Source organism: Perna viridis, chromosome 6 (assembly GCF_037379345.1).
Source record: "Perna viridis isolate PV_CMFRI_1.1 ecotype Kerala chromosome 6, ASM3737934v1, whole genome shotgun sequence".
In the NCBI taxonomy this organism is placed as follows: Eukaryota; Metazoa; Mollusca; class Bivalvia; order Mytilida; family Mytilidae; genus Perna; species Perna viridis.
Window position 1 is genome coordinate 41,872,326 of NC_142450.1, and position 17,569 is coordinate 41,889,894.

Genomic DNA, 17,569 nt, shown 5'->3' on the forward strand with positions numbered 1-17,569 from the left:
AAAGAGCAGACCAAAAGTACAGACAAAACACCATACAATACACACAGACACTACAGAATAAATGAGCAATCCTGACTCCACTGAAAATGGTGGTATGGACCAGAATCTGCATTCTAGAAACAGTCGCCAAGTTGCTTGTGTGATATCAAATCCAGGTAAAATGGAGAGAGGGAAACTACCACATTGTGAACAAATCTGTTATTATTAAAAAAAAAAAAAAAAAAAAAACTATCAGTGAGTTTGTGATTGGATGTCACCATCTAATAAAAAAGGATTCCATACTACCAGAGTCGATTTTTTATTAGATGGTAAGGTTAGGCAATCTTTTGTAATATTTTCAATGATATTTTGAAACAAAAGATTTACACGAATCAGACGGATATTGATTCTCTAGAAAAAATGGAGTGTCGGAACCATCCGTGTTCCAAGTGCCTGTGGTCAACACAAAAACTGAAGCACTCGCATAATGAAACTGGAGTTGTAACAGTTGCATGCTCTGGAAGGGTAAACATAAACTGCTCCACCAGTGACACCTGACACAATTATGCAAGGGTGTAAATTCCGAAAATTGTAAAGTTCGGTTGGTTTCCAATGCAGTAAGACCACAGGCACTTGGGTCCCGGATTTTTTTTTCAGTTTAATTTAATTTTTTTTTCTCCAAAAAAGTCGAAAATTCATCGTTTTTAACCATTATGAGCAAGTTCTGACGAAAATTTGGTCTGACCCCCACCCCGAAAAAAAGAACGCGGACTGAAGTGTCGGTGGGTAATACGTGAATTTTAACCGAATTGTTTCATATTTAAAAAAAACCAACTTCATATCGATCATGCAATCCAAGTGTGGATATCAAGAAGATTATTTGACAACTTGTATTCTCACTTTACTAAAGAAGTCACAGTTCAAATAACATGCACGATAGCAACAGATCAAATTGATTTTTTAAATGTATATCTTTTCGTTAAAACATCAAAAATACACAAAAAAATGATAATTATACATGAATAAGCAATAGGTAATTTCGTATTAGCATTGTACTAAGTGAACATCATGTATGTCTTTTTTTACATTTTTCTTGAAGAAAAATTTGAGCCCCCGTGTTTGTGTCCCCTTTTGTAAATATCTGGATCAGCCACTGTTCAGAGTGTTATTACATTATCGATATATAACGGAAAATTATTTGTTTTCAGAAGTAGCCCTTGTTAAAACCTATCTACATACGAATATGGAAACAAATCGACCAAGAGTGGCGCACAATTTGTTCCCATATATATTTCAATATTCTGTTGGAACAAGTGTCTTCAAGACTCGACAAAAAGAGTAGATTTTTTTCAATGTAAAGAAGAGTTGTCTTTGAAACCTTACTTTAAATATGCAGCAATGTATGTTACTTTCTAAACCCAGTGTGTCAACACATACATTTATACGACCAAAACATTTGTATAAAACCAACGTTGATACATGTGAAGTTTATGGAATGTTTTCTGTAATCTCTGCTGAGTGTTAAAAATGAGCAATATATGTTGAAAAAGGCTTATGAGAATATTTTTTTGAAAAGTCACAAATGAAATATTTAAAGTATATTTTAGGAGTAATTATGCTGTTTTTTTCTGGAATTGGGAGGTATCCAATATGCTTAAGTATTATATTTGTATTAGAAAGTGGACTCTTACATTGTGCAGTTGTATTTGAAATTCGTCCAAATTTAATTAAAAGTTTCCTACCTTCAGATTGTAATATACTATTTTTAAATCATATTTTTGTAAAGTCTTTAAGTGAGAAAAAAAACTTATTTCAGGCTTCATCTTCTGAATGTTTTTGGTTCACATTATATTTAAGTGTCATGTGTTCTGTACGGGTAATTTAATTTGAATAAACAAATTTCATTCTATTCGATTCTGATCTCTCACAGTCTCGCAAGATTCTTCTGTGTTTTAAACCATCCCGATCATCGACTCTCCACATTGGAGGTATAAAAAGTATTGCAAAATAAACTTAATTTCGAGGAAGGAGAGAAAGTTAAAAAAAGACAAAAATATCACTTACAAAGATGTCAAATTTACCACCTTTACCCCCATCTTTAAAAGCAATTCAACATTATCTCAAAACCGCGAGTGAACATGACAAACGGGATCCAATCGTCGCGTATTACTGTGAGTTTTCTTACGAAATTTTGTGCACTTTTACTTTTACTGTTTTAGCCCAAATAATTGTGCCTTCTTTGGATTTTATTTTTCATGATTGCCTCATGGGAATTAACGTCAAAATTTAAAAATACCTGACATTTTAGTATCTAGGCTAACACTCCCTACACTTGCATGAAATACTCAGCGGTAGTAGTACACTCCTGTTAACGTAATTTGTCTTTTACTTCATTCACAGCATTAAACCAGCTTTTAGTCTTGGAGCTTAATTTTCATGTGTTCCCTTGTGATGTCATATGTAGTAGTTATTGATGACCATGGCTGAGTTTCTGTAACTGATTGTAGGTCGATTGTATGCTATGCAGAATGGAATGGAAATTGATAAATCATCAAAAGAGGCGAAGACATTTCTGTTTTCTCTCATGGATCAGTTAGAGAAGGTAAGAAGCAAGGTGTTGTATTCATGTTGCATGTACATGCATATTGTAGTACTTCTATACAACATTGTAGACTTCATTTTCATTATTGGAAAAGTGCTATTAAATGTAAGTATGTACAGCTGTAGAAAACATCTGCAAGTAAAAAGACACAAAACTGAATATAGAATATTTGCCAGAAAAGGCCCAGGACTGCAGGAGTAAAGATACCAAATGAGCTACATGTACATGTATAGAGGTTCATAGTTTCGTCCTGTTTTCTTTAGAGAAAGGACATCTCTTGAAGTGAGCATTCTGTATACATTCTTAGCAATGATTTATGACAGTGTTTTCATTACCTGCAGAGATGGTATGACAGTAATCAACTTATGATCAACTTACAAATGTAACTGAAATGAATTATTTTCTTTAAAGACTAAAACATTTCTACAAGATATTGAAGCAATTGTTTATTTTTCTGATTGTTCATGGTGTAATAAGTTCATCAATGTTATTAAATGCAGTTTTTTTTGTTAGATAAAAACAGAGCTTCAAGGTAATGACGCAATCAGTAATGAAGTTGTTGGACAAGCACACATGGAAAACTATGCTATTAAAGTGTTCCTGTTTGCAGACAATGAAGATAGAGCTGGCAGATTTAACAAGTAATAATAACTTGATTGTTAATGATCTATCTAAATAATATAGGGTCATTGCATGAATATTGTCCACAGTAGTATTTTGTATTGTGTGAGGGTGCATTATATATTCTACAAGGGACCATATTCTCAAATATTTATGCAATAACACTTTGATATTGACTTACTTGACTTAAGTCTTGTTTACTCTGGCAGAGTATAGGCCACTGACATTCTTCTTCCATCTCACTAGGTTTTTGGCATGCTGAGCCATTGTGTGCCCAATAGTATCCAGCTATTACCATTTCGTCCTCAGCTGATCTTCTCCAGGTGTTTCTTGGATATCCTCTTTTTAGCTCACCTGGCCGAAGACCACGTGAGCTATTGCCATCACTTGGCATCCGTCGTCTTCGTCTTCCGTTAACAATTTTAAAAAAAATCTCCTCCTCTGAAACTACTGACTGGAATTATATGAAACTTTGCACATATGTTTCTTAGGGTATCTTGCACAAAAGTTGTGCTTGGATTTTTGATCTGTCAAAAAACATGGCCACCATTACTAAAAATAGAACATAGGGGTTAAACTGTAATTTTTCACATATATCTCCAAAACCGTTAGGTTTAGTTAAATTCTAACATGGGTAAAAATGTTCAGCATGATGCGATCTATCTGTGGACAAATTTTCATTTTACTCTGTCAGGCCATTTAGGAGTTATTTCCCTTTTTCGACATTTTTTGCTATTTTAAATGTTATTTCTTTCAAAAATCTTCTCCTCTGTCCCTACTTGACAAATTGAAATCAAACTTGGTATGAATGTTCCTTGGTGTATCTTGAACAAAAGTTACATTTAGATTTTTGATTCATCAAAAAACGTGGCTGCCATTACTAAAAATAGAAGATGGGTCAGACATTAGTTTTTTGCATATACATGTATCTCCAATACCATTAGGTTTAGCCAAATTCTGACTAAGTAAAAGTGTTCAGCATGATTTAGCCATTTAGGATTTGTATCTCTTTTTCGACGTTTTTTTGCTATTTTAAATGTTATTTCTTTCAAAAATCTTCTTCTCTGACCCTACTTGACCAATTGAAGTCAGACTGTAATTTTTCACATATAGCTCCAAAATTAAGCCAAATTCTAACATGGGCAAAAGTGTTCAGCATGATGAGATCTATCTGTGGTCAAATTTTCATTTTAATCTGTCTAGCCATGTAAGGTCCTTATGATAGGTCCTACCAAAAATGTTCTTGAGTCGGAATTGTTAGACTTCTTGTTAAATTTGTTGCCATTGAAAAACAAAATTTTTTGTTCTCTTTTCTTGAGATTCCACTGAAATGCTTGTTTTGTTATATGTATGTTTCCTGGGTCTTCCAAAGTTTGTGTTTGGTCCAGATCCTCTTTCCTTTTTTTATTTGCATTGGAGGTGGTAACTGAGGTGTTAGTTTTCAAAGGTCCGGGTTACTTACACAGACAAATGTGCCACACATGAGAATCATGGTTTGCATGATATGCTTATCATATGTACCAAGCACCATATGATAATCATTTATTTCAGTTTACATATTATCACATTATTATCATAACTATGACAATCTTTTTTTCAGAATCATATGATTATCATATGTTTTCAAGCTAAAATTAACATATGAGAATCATTATGATTATCATATTAATCGAGCAACATATGATTTTCAAACATTTGTATGTGGCACATTTGGTTGTGTATGTGGTTTGGCTGGTTGAACTAGAGTTTTCTACAAAGGCATCTGTTAATGAAGGCTTGGATGGTTTTGTCAAATACCACTGTTGTTCTTCAAGTTTCTGATCTGTAAGCCTTTACATTGGAGTTGAAGATCTTTATTTTGGTGTTTAGTTTGACTGTCCAAACTTTGCTCTGCTGATTCTGACTTTGATGTTATTTTCAGTGCCGCTAGTATTTTTGACTTGGCCGCCTAAGTTGGTGAAATTGGGGAGACCTTCTACCTCTCCATCTTCAAGATTTAAGATATAAGCTTTTTAATATAACAAAGATTGAAATTTTGCTTAAATTGCCTTCTTGTTATTAATGATATAACAAAGTTAATGCAATCTGTCTATATTTGTGCTAGTGCAGTATGGGAATATATGTTGTACTCTGCTATTGCACATTGGTTGCTCTCTGGTAATTTCTATACATGTATGACCATGGATCCTGAAATGGTCAAAACTGCCGGTCCTTGACAGGAATTTTAAGCAAATGCCCAACAGTCATTTACCTCAAATGGTTGATAAAAAAAATTTTCAGTCATGCATAGAAATGTCATTTTGGTCCAGAATGAAGAAACAAGGAATGTAGTTGTAGCGCTTTTTGTTATTTTTAATTTACGGTCATTTTAGTTGAATTTTTTAGTTACGTTTGTGTAACGGTTGACATTTATTGAGACACAGCTTGTATGCCATCTGTTCAAAACTGAAATTAATCTTTGTGCACGAATTAACACCAGTCCACAGTTGTCTGGGTTATAGTAGTAGACAGCAACTAAGCTTGGGCTGGTTACAATGAAAATTTCTGAAGTCATAAAGTGTAGAATCAACAATAATCATCGGTCATTGACACCTGGCCTTAGGCCTTGCACAGCCATAAAATGTGCATGTGGTGTGTAGTGAGCGTGAAAGCCTATTTGGATCTGTGAAATCTGTTAAAAGATAATATCTAGATGGATGATACAATAGGAAAGAATAAAACAAACATATTTTATCCAAATGTGTCCTAACAGTTTTATCCAGTGTTACAGGTATATCACAGTAAAAATATTTATTGAGGCTGCGCAGTAACTTTGGACACCCATAAAGGGAACTTTTATTTAGATCCAAAATCGAATTCAAAATGAACCGTGAAATGTTAATCAAAATGCCACAATAATATTTAAAAAAATGGAAAAGAAGAAAAAGAGTAATTTTATCAAAGTAAAACTCAGAAAAAGAATCAACTGTGATGAATTTAAAATTTTCTTTTGATGGGGGTGTACGTTCACATGCAGGAATTTTCTTACTACAATGTAAGAGATTTCTGGACATCATGAAGATGTAAACCTAAAATGATATATATTTTTTTATGGTAATGACTGCAAAATGCAAATGTTGATTAGTTAAATGGCCTTCTTGTATTCTGTCTTTTTTTTATATGAGAGAAATTCATAAATTTCTTAATGTTTATGAAGCAAAATATAATGTGTATACCCTTTCAGATAACAAGCACACTACTTATTACAACCTTGAATATCAAATAATCTTCAAATGATTCTTATGTTCCACATTTATTAGAAAAGAAAAGCTGACAGATACTTTAAACATGGAAAACATTAAATGAATTTGAAGAAATTGTAAAATTAAAAATAAAATCAGTTTTTTTTCCGAAATGTCAAGGACAGAAAAAAAGTTTACAGGTGCAAAATAAAGAAACCATGCAATAAAACAAAATCTTTTGAAAAATATTATTAATTCAACCAATGCAAAATTAACCTAAAAGCAAATATACTTACCCATACTTGACTTATCCCCCCCCAAAAAATAGCTATGTGTTGTAGTTGAAATAAAACAATAATATAGATTTTTGTCCCAAAGGATGATAAATAAATAAAGAACAATGTACAAGCCAATAAAATTGAATTTAAATTTAGTCATGGTGTGTATTGTATTTACCTTACAGGAGTTATTGCCCCTTTTGTCTTTGCAAAATCAATGATGTCTAATATAAATCAAAGTCTGAATCCATTTCATTGTATTTGTAACAAAAAGAATTGTATAAAATGTCATGTTAAATTAAAAGTCATTTGCTTTGAAAAGCATTCTTTTTTGTAGAAATGTAGTGAAATCTTTTTACACAGCTGGTATGCTCTTTGATGTTATTGGTTGCTTTGGTGAAGTCAGTGAAGATGTGAGTACACGTCAAGGTTAAATCAAGGACAACGGTGGTTAAAAAAATAAAAGTGACAAAGACAAAGCTGAGAAGACAGAAACAGAAACAAAGAAATTGATACAGATACTGATAGAAACACAGAAAAAAAATGATCAACATAAAAATATCATATTTACTTTGATGCATACTTTGAAAGAAGTACTGTTTGTGGGGTACAAATTTTCATGGATTTCATGGGTAGGTCAAACCATGAAATTTTGTTCCCAATGGAAAGGAGATTTCTATAGATGTGTGTACCGAAAACCTCAAAACCAGGAATTCAAGAATCCATGAACTTGTATTTCTTCCCTAATCCACAAAAATTGGTATCCATAATTAAACAGTATTTAGTACTGGTACTTCATTTTCCAATGTGTGGAAACACTATTCCACAGTTCATTTCTCTTGCTCTTTGAGACAAGGATATTCTTATTATAAGCCTTGTCAGCTTCCTTATCTCACTAATTATTGATATAAAACATGCAGCATTTGTGATTTCATTTTAAAATTTGTTATGATGTCTTGTAAATACAACTGAATTATAAGTTACTATACTTGATGTCAGTTATTGTTTTAAACATAATTTTTGTCACAAATCAGGATTGTCTTTCTTTTATTTGTAATATGTACAGTCGAACATCAGTGTGCTCTATTCCTTTAAAACTGGAAATTATGTTGTAATTCAGTCGTCTTTGTTAACAAAGCATCAGTTATTGACAAATACTGATAATTGAATTTTTCAAACTGTATGAAAGATAAAATTATAATTTCTTGCAAAATTTGGTAGGTATAATCTTTAAACATGAAGATGGTGGCAAATTAGGTTTTTGGTAAAATCATCAATAGCCAAAAATTGTTTTGAAAACGGGATCTTGGTAACAACGATTGGACAAAGTAAACAATGTCATCAGTTTTGAGGAATTGATTGACCTCCATAATGAATAATTTACAGATTGATAGGTAAAACAATAGTTCTGTTTTTATAACATAGTTGACATTATGTAAGAAAATACCACAAAAAATACAAGACTAGAAGATCTCAGACACACTATGATAATATTTCAGTCTTCTTTAACTCTGGAAACCTTGAAATCTTACACATGGGTGTCTGAGATTTTTCTGTTCTGCATTTGATGTTTGATTCTGTTATTTACATAACTGGAGTACTACAGTTACACAGAGGTTTCTTCATCAGGAATTTCGAATTTGCCGTTTTTATACTTGTCAACAGTTCAGAAAAGGGTCACAGTAGTTAAATATAAATTCATAATTTATTACTATATTATAGATACAGAAAAACAGGAAGTATGCTAAATGGAAAGCAGCATATATACACAAGTGTCTAAAAAATGGAGAGACACCCGTAGCTGGTCCTGTTGGAGGAGAAGATGGAGAAGGTAAGTCAAGAGAATATAAATATGTCCCCTCTTCATTTTTTTGGGAAAATGCTGGTGAGCACCCTGTTTACATACAATGATAGAATATGTATTAGATACTGTGTGTTACAAAGTATTATTTTGCCAAAACTTTTTTTTTCTGCAGGTCATGTAGACTGTTGTCTCAGACCAATTTTAAGAACATTTTATAACTGGCACATTTATGCAGTTTTTCATAAATCAAGTTAAAAGGGCAACACCCTTAACATTTAAGATACATTTGTTCATATCTAGGAGTGATGTGTCTCATTGAAAAAAAAGAAGATGAAATCTCTTCAAAGTTATTGGATTTTAATTCCTGACTGCTCAGTCATCTTTATCCTGTCTGTATCCATATATTGCAGTCTTTTAATAAAATAATATTTTGTACAAAAATAGGGGGTATATGATTTTGCAAACAATCAAATTTATTTCTGTCTTTCACAGTTATTTATGCAAATTTAAATTACACGAATTATAAAAATCCATAATACAGTATGAAAACTTGGTTTGATATAATGATCTTTATTGTGTAATTAATCCTTAGTAGACTATCAATCATAAATGGCCAAAACTTTCTTAAAACCTGTTTGTTTCTCCTTTAGCTGACTCAAAATCATGTATACCTGGGCAGTGTGGAACACATATATGATGATACAATCATATCTTTATAACTGGATTTTGGTATCTTAATACAGGGGTGAGCCCAGGTGAGGGCATAATGGGTTACAACCGCCCCCCTTTTCAATGAAAAAAAACAAAACACTATTGTAATCTGCTAAATATTGTATTGAATATGGCAATTTATCATATTCATTCATTAAACATGCCTTAATCTTGTTTCCTTTTATACTGATTCTCGTAATTATGCCCCCCCTTCAAAAAATCCTTGATCCATCCCTGTCTTAATAGAACAAGTTAATCCTATGAAAATATATTGATAAGATGATAGATCCAATCACTAAAATGTGTTAAATCTGAAACAAAATTATGAAAGCTTGAAAAACACAAGCAACAGAAAAGAGTGTTTTTCCTTTCACCTGTTTATGACCCTATTTTTAAGTGAAGATCTCATCTTTCTTATTGATTGCTATCTTTATGTGTTGAGGGCTAGACAGTACCCTCCTGTTGTATTTCCATCAAAGTTTTACAGTTGTTGTCTCATGAACATTGTTTCTCATTTCTTTGCTTCATTTTGTCTCTGAGTCTTGTTAAAATGCCTTTTAATATTTATGGCATCTTTGAAGCAGGTTTTGATATCATGTGTGGTAACTTGTTAATACATACAATACATGTCATATTTTGGTGTGTATAGTGCATGTTTGTGTATTATATGGTACTTTTTAGAACTGTTTCAGTAGATACTGAGTTTAGATGTGCTTATTGTTGATCAGTATAAATGATGGTTTTTTTTTGGGAAATAGATATCATCATATAAAAAAACTTTACATTTAGTTTCATCACAAATTACCAGTAGTAACTTTGATATCAAATAATATAAAGACAACTTTCTGTCAATGGTCTTGCTTTAAAGGCAATAAATCAAAATATGTATAAATCCAAATGCTTCAAACACAAATAATAATGTCAAATTGAAACTCATTTTGACCACGTTTTTTCATTTTTGTTTTTTGATTTTTATGGAGTATGTATCTTATAATTTCAGAGGTCATATCACCAGCAGCTAACTTACAACCAGGAACTTCATATTCCACCACTATGCCAAGTCCTAGCAACCAACAACCACAAGTTGGGGCATTTGCTCCTCCTTCTACACCCCAGGACTTTCCTCAAGTGCCCAAACAGCCTTCCCCATCACAATCCTATAACCAGCCTCCATCATCCCACCATCAGCCTCCTCCTCAACCTTCACCTGCTGCTGCAGCTGCAACATGGACACCTCCTCCTGGAACAAGTAAGTAAAGTAGGATTAAAACTAGATTCCATTTTGATTGTAAGTTTTGTTGATTGTTCTGAGGTGATTAGAACTTCATTAATGTGAGTCATGCAAGTTCAATTTGGTTACAAGTATTGATTAATTTCTTTATAGGAATCAACAAATGTTTTAAATAAGGTTAAAATGGAACATGGTATGATAATGTCATAAGATGGGTGTTAACCCTCTCATTTTTTGCGGAAGTCTCCCATAATTTTACCTTTTGACCCACAAAAAAAATGTGTCTTGTGCAGGAGACCTCCTGGTTTCAGGAATTTATCAATTTTTTGTCATTTATTGTCTGCCATGTTTTTGTTTATGTTGACAACCACGTGGGTGATGACAGCACTTAATCAGGGATTGAATTTCACTATTTTTTCCACTAGTTAAATTTAGCAAGTACTGAAAATTTACATTCGCTAAATTTGATTTTTGTTGTTGTTATCTCTTGACTTTACCTTCAGAGTTTTACAAGCAAATTTTAGCAAGTGGAAAAAAAATTTAATTTCAACTGCATTTAGCAAGTATTTCCCCTTAAATTCAATCAATTCAAACTAATGGTCAAAATGCTCAGATTAGCTGTTGACATACAAATCTCTCCAGAATTATCTTTGTTCATATCAACATATAGCATTGATTTACAATATCGAATGGCTAGTTTAGTCAAGAAATGATTAAACTTTGTGTCTGAACACAACTTACCATTTCCGGTGACTTGGTAAAAAAAGCATTCCCTGACAATAAAATTCCCAAGAAATTTTAATGTAAAAGGAATGCACCCAAATCATAAAGCAGGCTATCGTACCTAGTCGTGAGGCTTTTAGACGTACAGTGATTGAAAACTGTAAACAGAATCCATTCAGTATTTTTTGTGATGTAAGCAATGGAAGGGCTACCAAAAAGTTCTTTGCTACTCTTGTTCACATTTTAAAAGGAGGCAGGTCCATCAAAAAACAAGATTTCTTGACATGCTCGTGGTGAACATTGGAACAGGGCAAAATCTATTTTATGGCATATCGAGCTTCACTTCTTAAAGTTCTGTGAACTACATGTATAATTCATACTGTTGATTCATTTGTATATATCATTTATCAATAGTATTGATAAATATTTGAAATCCTCTGTATTATTTAATGTATAACATATCAATTAGGTTTGACTAGGTTAACAGGTATGGTCATAATAATTGGTTTTGTAAGAAAGTTGGCAATTTAAACCATTTTGCTGCTTTACAGCAGTTTTTCTGTAGTATGGTCACCTGTATTTATAAGAGATTTAGGCTTACTGCCCTCCTGTAGCATGGTCAGCAGTATTTATAAGATATTTAGGCTTATTGTCCCCCTGTAGCATGGGCAGCAGTATTTATAAGAGATTTAAGCTTACTGTACCCCTGTAGCATGGTCTCTAGTATTTATAGTAAGAGATTTCAGCTTACTGTCCCCTGTAGCATGAGCACCAGTATCTATAATAAGAGATTTAGGCTTACTGTACTCCTGTAGCATGGTCACCAGTATTTATAATAAGAGATTTAGGCTTACTGTCCCTGTAGCATGGTCACATGTATTTATAATAAGATATTTAGGCTTACTGTCTCCCTGTAGCATGGTCAGCAGTATTTATAATAAGATATTTAGGCTTACTGTCTCCCTGTAGCATGGTCAGCAGTATTTATAATAAGATATTTAGGCTTACTGTCTCCCTGTAGCATGGTCAGCAGTATTTATAAGATATTTAGGCTTACTGTCTCCTGTAGCATGGTCAGCAATATTTACAAGAGATTTAGGCTTACTGTCCCCCTGTAGCATGGTCACCAGTATTTATAAGATATTTAGACTTATTGTCCTCTGTAGCATGGTTAGAAGTAATTATAAGTTATTTAAGCTTAATGTACCCCTGTAGCATGGTCACCAGTATTTATAAGAGATTTAGGCTTACTGTCCCCTGTAGCATGGTCACCAGTACTTACAAGAGATTTTAGCTTACTGTCCCCCTCTAGCGTAGTCACCAGTATTTATAATATGAAATTTATTCTTACTGTCCCCCTGTAGCATGGTCACCAGTATTTATAAGAGATTTAGGCTTACTGTCCCCTGTAGCATGGTCACCAGTACTTACAAGAGATTTTAGCTTACTGTCCCCCTCTAGCGTAGTCACCAGTATTTATAATATGAGATTTATTCTTACTGTCCCCCTGTAGCATGGTCACCAGTATTTATAAGATATTTAGGCTTACTGTCCCCCTGTAGCATGGTCACCAGTATTTATAAGAGATTTAGGCTTACTGCCCCCCTCCCCACCTGTAGCATGGTCTCCAGTATTTATAATAAGAGATTTAGGCTTACTGTCCCCCAGTAGCATGGTCACTAGTATTTATAAGAGATTTAATCTTACTGTCCCCCTGTAGCATGGTCAGCAGTATTTATAAAATATTTCAGCTTACTGTCCCTCTGTAGCATGGTCACCAGTATTTATAAGAGGTTTTAGCTTACTGTACTCCTGTAGCATGGTCACCAGTATTTATGATAATGAGATTTGGGCTTACTGATTACAGGGGTTGTTACTGTATTTCAGTCCCCTTTAGCATGTTCATCAGTTCTTGTGAGAACATGACTTAACTGATTACATTTTGATTTGTTTAATGTACCACTTTAACATGGTCACCAGTATTCTTCATAACATATCTACTTTCTTTTTATTGGAATATTAGTAGTATAGACTTTCAATGTATGTGAGGACTGCTACATTTTAATTTGTAAACTTAGAGTTGACAGGGTAAGACTATTTAACCGGGACAAGTGAAACTACCGCTTGGGCAAGTAAAAATTAATAGTATACTAGCCCGGAGGACAACCAAATCACATTTATTTTCAAAATTCATTCACTAAAGGACAATTTTAAGATTTCAATTTGAGCAAGTTGAATTTTTGTTAACTTGCTTAATAGGACAAGGTTCATAAAATGTTAAAGTCTGAGGCAGAGATGCTTTGTTTTAGTTACCTTTAGTTATGGTAGATTTGTGGTACAATGCTCACTTTGTGGATTTTATCCTCGACTGAATTACTTCAACAACTTTAAAATTAATAGTCACTGCTTCTCTACCAGACATGTGGCATATGGAATAAAGAGCAATAATTGGTTTGTTCAAGGTCTTAATAATGTATCCGAGTTGGGTAACATGCCTACCTGCAGGATGTTGCTTCCATGAGCTAGCAAAGTAACTAACCTGTCCTGCGAATTCTTTTAGTTTAAGGACTTGTGGTTGGTTTCACATACAACTGTGTGAACTTGATTTTAGATATTTTAATCACAATACTTTTACCATAAAGATTTAATCACATTTACTTTTTTTATGTTTGAATTTTATGCTTATACTTTTGTTTACATAAATTGATATTTTTTTTTCAAATTAGTATGAAAGTACACTCATTTTTTTTGCAGAGACTGCCAATCTTACAGCTGAACAATACCAGAAGGCTATGAAGCTGTGTAAGTATGCCAGTAGTGCTCTACAGTATGAGGATGGGGACACGGCTGTGACAAACCTTACTAAAGCTCTGAAGCTTCTAACAACGGGTTCAGAAAACTGATGTTATAACTATAATAGATTTTTTACTATATTTTAACTTATCTCATGTGAAAGAATGTGTGACAGCAACCTCGATAAATATTCTTTGTATGTGTTTGTGATATCTTAGATGTCATTTTAAATTCATTTCATTGTTAACTTGGTAATGGTTTGGTGTATAACATATGACCTGTTATATCCTGTAGACTAGGAGTATGGTGTATGCTGTCTACACTATCAGTGGGCTTATTTGGGGGGAGTGTTTTAAAATCTGAAGGCAGTTGTTGGTTGTCACTTACATATAGCAGTTGACTTTAGATTCAGAAGTCTTTAATAATGGTTATTTCATGTTCTTTGTTGTGGGCATGCTTGTTTTCCCTGACTAGTCTTTATCCTTGGAATATATTCTTTAGATTTTGCTCAAATCTTTGTTTACTTTATGAATCTTGTAGGCCATCACTCTGTTTAATTGAAAACCATTGGAAGATAACTGTTATAATTTCTGATCAGTCTTGAATTTCAATGGATCATTCTTATACATTCTCTGTAAAATATTTTGATTTAAATGGGACATTTTCAATAGGATTGTGATAAATGGAATATGCCCCATTTTTATCCCATTCACTGTAATTATATTTCTGTACTTGTATATTTATACTTCACAGGTCTTGTAAGGTGTTAAAAATCCTCTATAGTTTTACAGGTACTTAGAAACTTCGATGTCAGACAAGTATTATCTGAAACAGATATCTAAATTCATTTTTGCCTACTGACTTACAAATAGCCGTGATTATTTCTATGTAAACTTTATTGCTGTTAATGTGTTGAAGATTGTAATAGAGTCCATTTTATACTTGACAATTAACTGTTTCTCAAATGGTGTTTTTATCTGATATTTAATGATCACAGGTCTGACTTTATACCACTCCTCTCCATTGGTGTTGGTATTTGTCTGATATTTAATGATCACAGGTCTGACTTTATACCACTCCTCTCCATTGGTGTCTCAATGTGATACTTTGAATTATGGTTGACTTCTTTATTCATTCTCTCTGTGTATAGCAATCAGATTAGTCAAGTAAAGCTCAAAATTTACCTTAAAAATATTATGTGTGTAAGTTATGCATATAGTTTACATGTGTGAGTAACTATCTTCCTAGATGCCAGTAAAATCAAAGTTAGAAATACTGAATATTCAATCCATCTTATAATATGATAATTCTTTTTTCAAACTGTTTACCTTTAACATAATGGCATGTTCCTTTCTTGGTATGCATCCTGAAGAAATCATTTGTGCTGAGAATTACACAATGAAACTTTCTAACATATAGACTAATTGAAACACTATTAGTGGTAAGTGAAAGAAATAGACACAATTTATCTCCTTTGCGTTCACTTTATTGGAATAAAATCAAAAGTAGCACTGAACATACTATAATGCAAGTTTTTAATACAGCAATAAAATTTCCCACAGAATATAAGCTTTACAATTATCTCTTAACATACGGAACATTTAAGAAAAATGATAATAGACTCTTACTTAGGTCTACTAAAAGGATATTCTTATCTTAACCATAAAGTGTACATCTATTATGTCCTTAATAGAACTTCCTTAGCTGGGATTCCTCCTCATTATAAAGCACCTACAAATCAAAAAAGTTAATAGTATAAAAATAGTTCATTAAAGTATAATTTAATTTCAAAAGTAATTTGGATTCTGATTTAAAAAAAAAAGTTCATTTATCATCTCCTAGACCAAATTTTTGTAATGACTGTGACACCTACAAACATTTTCAATGATTTACTTGTTGATACTAAATAAATCAAATTATAAGAAATGTCTGTTATATTTTTTCCATCTATTTGAAATAACCTAAATGCCTGTGGTGCACACTAAATAACCTGTGTAACATGTTGTGATTGAGGTTTGTTCTTGATAGAGTAAACAAATATAACAGTCATTCCTTAAATATTTGATTATTATTTACTTTTTTTAAGCAAAATTGTATAAAAAATTGTATAAGGATGTGGGCTACCTAGATTAACCTCTGCTGATTGATCTCTTATGTTACTTCTTTGTTGTGTATAGAATAAGAGATATAAGTGGAATGTTTTTAGTTTTGGTTTTATTATCAAAGTATTTGCATTATGAATGTTAATATTAACATACTTTCGAAAGTTAGCCAAGGATAAATGAATTTGAAATTGCATATTGTTCAATTAATATTAGGCCGTCATAGAAAAAAAATTGCCAGATTCTCATCTAACATTTTCAAAATAAGGGATGGGAGGGCAAATTTTACTTTTTAGTTTTATTAATTTAAGTGAAAAATGCTGTCAATTTGAAAGAAATAGACCAAACTTGGGGAAAAATATATATAATGTTTTGGGGAGGGAGGGAATTATAATCTAGGATATTTTTAATTTTGCCTCAAGTCAAATCATTGAGAGAGTAAACAAGTACTATCTTTAAAAAAGATGGCTGACGCAGTAAAATTTTGTTATTTTTACTTATAATTTTCTACATTTCATTCAAGAAAATAACACATGACACGATACTGTTTTTTCGATCGCCACTAAGTTATCAGTATTTGGCCAGTCGGGAAACAGAATTGCCATCAGGTGACTTGCGTTTCCATGGAAGAGCGTCTTTAAGGTCAAAGGGTAAAAAGCGAAACTATACCGACTGGGTCGGAAAAATACAAACATGTGTTTAGCTTGTCTTCAAATTGAGATAGGATGATTATATTTTAGGAAATGGGTGAGAAATGTAATGAGCAAGTATGAGAATGTTTAGTTCTGTAAGGAGAGCATTATTTATGTGATATATTTTGAGTATTTATTGTCATTGGATCTATAGTATGGAAATATGAGGGAAGTCAGTGGTAATATAGCTGATGCTTGAATTACGTCTGTATGTCTGTATTTTATTTAGAAGTTGTAGAACTTGATCAGCTCTCCTGTACTGAATGTAATCAGTTCATTAGCAGTTTTTAATAAAGTTTTATACTTTAATAATGTAGCTGATATACATTGTTTTTACTGTAATTGAATAGTCTCAATCAGTTTTTAACAGCTTGAATAATCTTTGAGAACTATTTATTAACCAAAAGATGTAAACATGTTAAGGCATTCCAATTAGAAGTTATTATGAATGACATGAATGCCTTGTCCTTACCACTTTTTCGGTTATTGTGTTGGTTTTTACATGTCACAGAGAATTGAGGTTGTATGATATGCAACATTGGCACCGACATTCCAGACAAGATGAGTTTGACTTAATGGACCTGTATGAAACTTTTTGACCCCTTACCCACAAAAAGTAGGTTGAAAATAAATTTTGTAGTTGTTACAGTATTTGTTTTAGAAACAGTGGTCAAAACTATTGGAATGAGTTCAATATTAGTATTTTGCATAGATCTGTCTTATGCTCTATTATATTATATTTCTATCATAATACCAATGCGCAATACGGAATGTGAATTGCTCAATGATTTCTCATTAAATCATACCAAGTT

General features: G+C 32.5%; 1 protein-coding gene across 1 annotated transcript; it reads left to right on the plus strand.

The window, feature by feature from the left end:
• Positions 1 to 1,953: 1,953 nt before the first annotated feature.
• On the plus strand, positions 1,954 to 17,569 carry LOC148615024 (vacuolar protein sorting-associated protein VTA1 homolog). The gene is made up of 7 exons (XM_088589619.1): positions 1,954 to 2,150; positions 2,487 to 2,581; positions 3,095 to 3,222; positions 7,039 to 7,114; positions 8,424 to 8,532; positions 10,217 to 10,465; positions 13,925 to 17,569. The coding sequence occupies exons 1-7, from the start codon at positions 2,048 to 2,050 to the stop codon at positions 14,071 to 14,073; spliced, it is 909 nt and encodes a 302-aa protein (XP_088445745.1). The 5' UTR covers positions 1,954 to 2,047; the 3' UTR covers positions 14,074 to 17,569.

Bases quoted from the DNA above. Each gene is read 5' to 3' on its own strand.
- LOC148615024 (XM_088589619.1), top strand. From the start codon at position 2,048: ATGTCAAATTTACCACCTTTACCCCCATCTTTAAAAGCAATTCAACAT. The intron at 3,223-7,038 runs GTAATAATAACT...TCTTTTTTGTAG, and splicing joins AGAGCTGGCAGATTTAACAA to AAATGTAGTGAAATCTTTTT. The intron at 7,115-8,423 runs GTGAGTACACGT...ACTATATTATAG, and splicing joins TTGGTGAAGTCAGTGAAGAT to ATACAGAAAAACAGGAAGTA.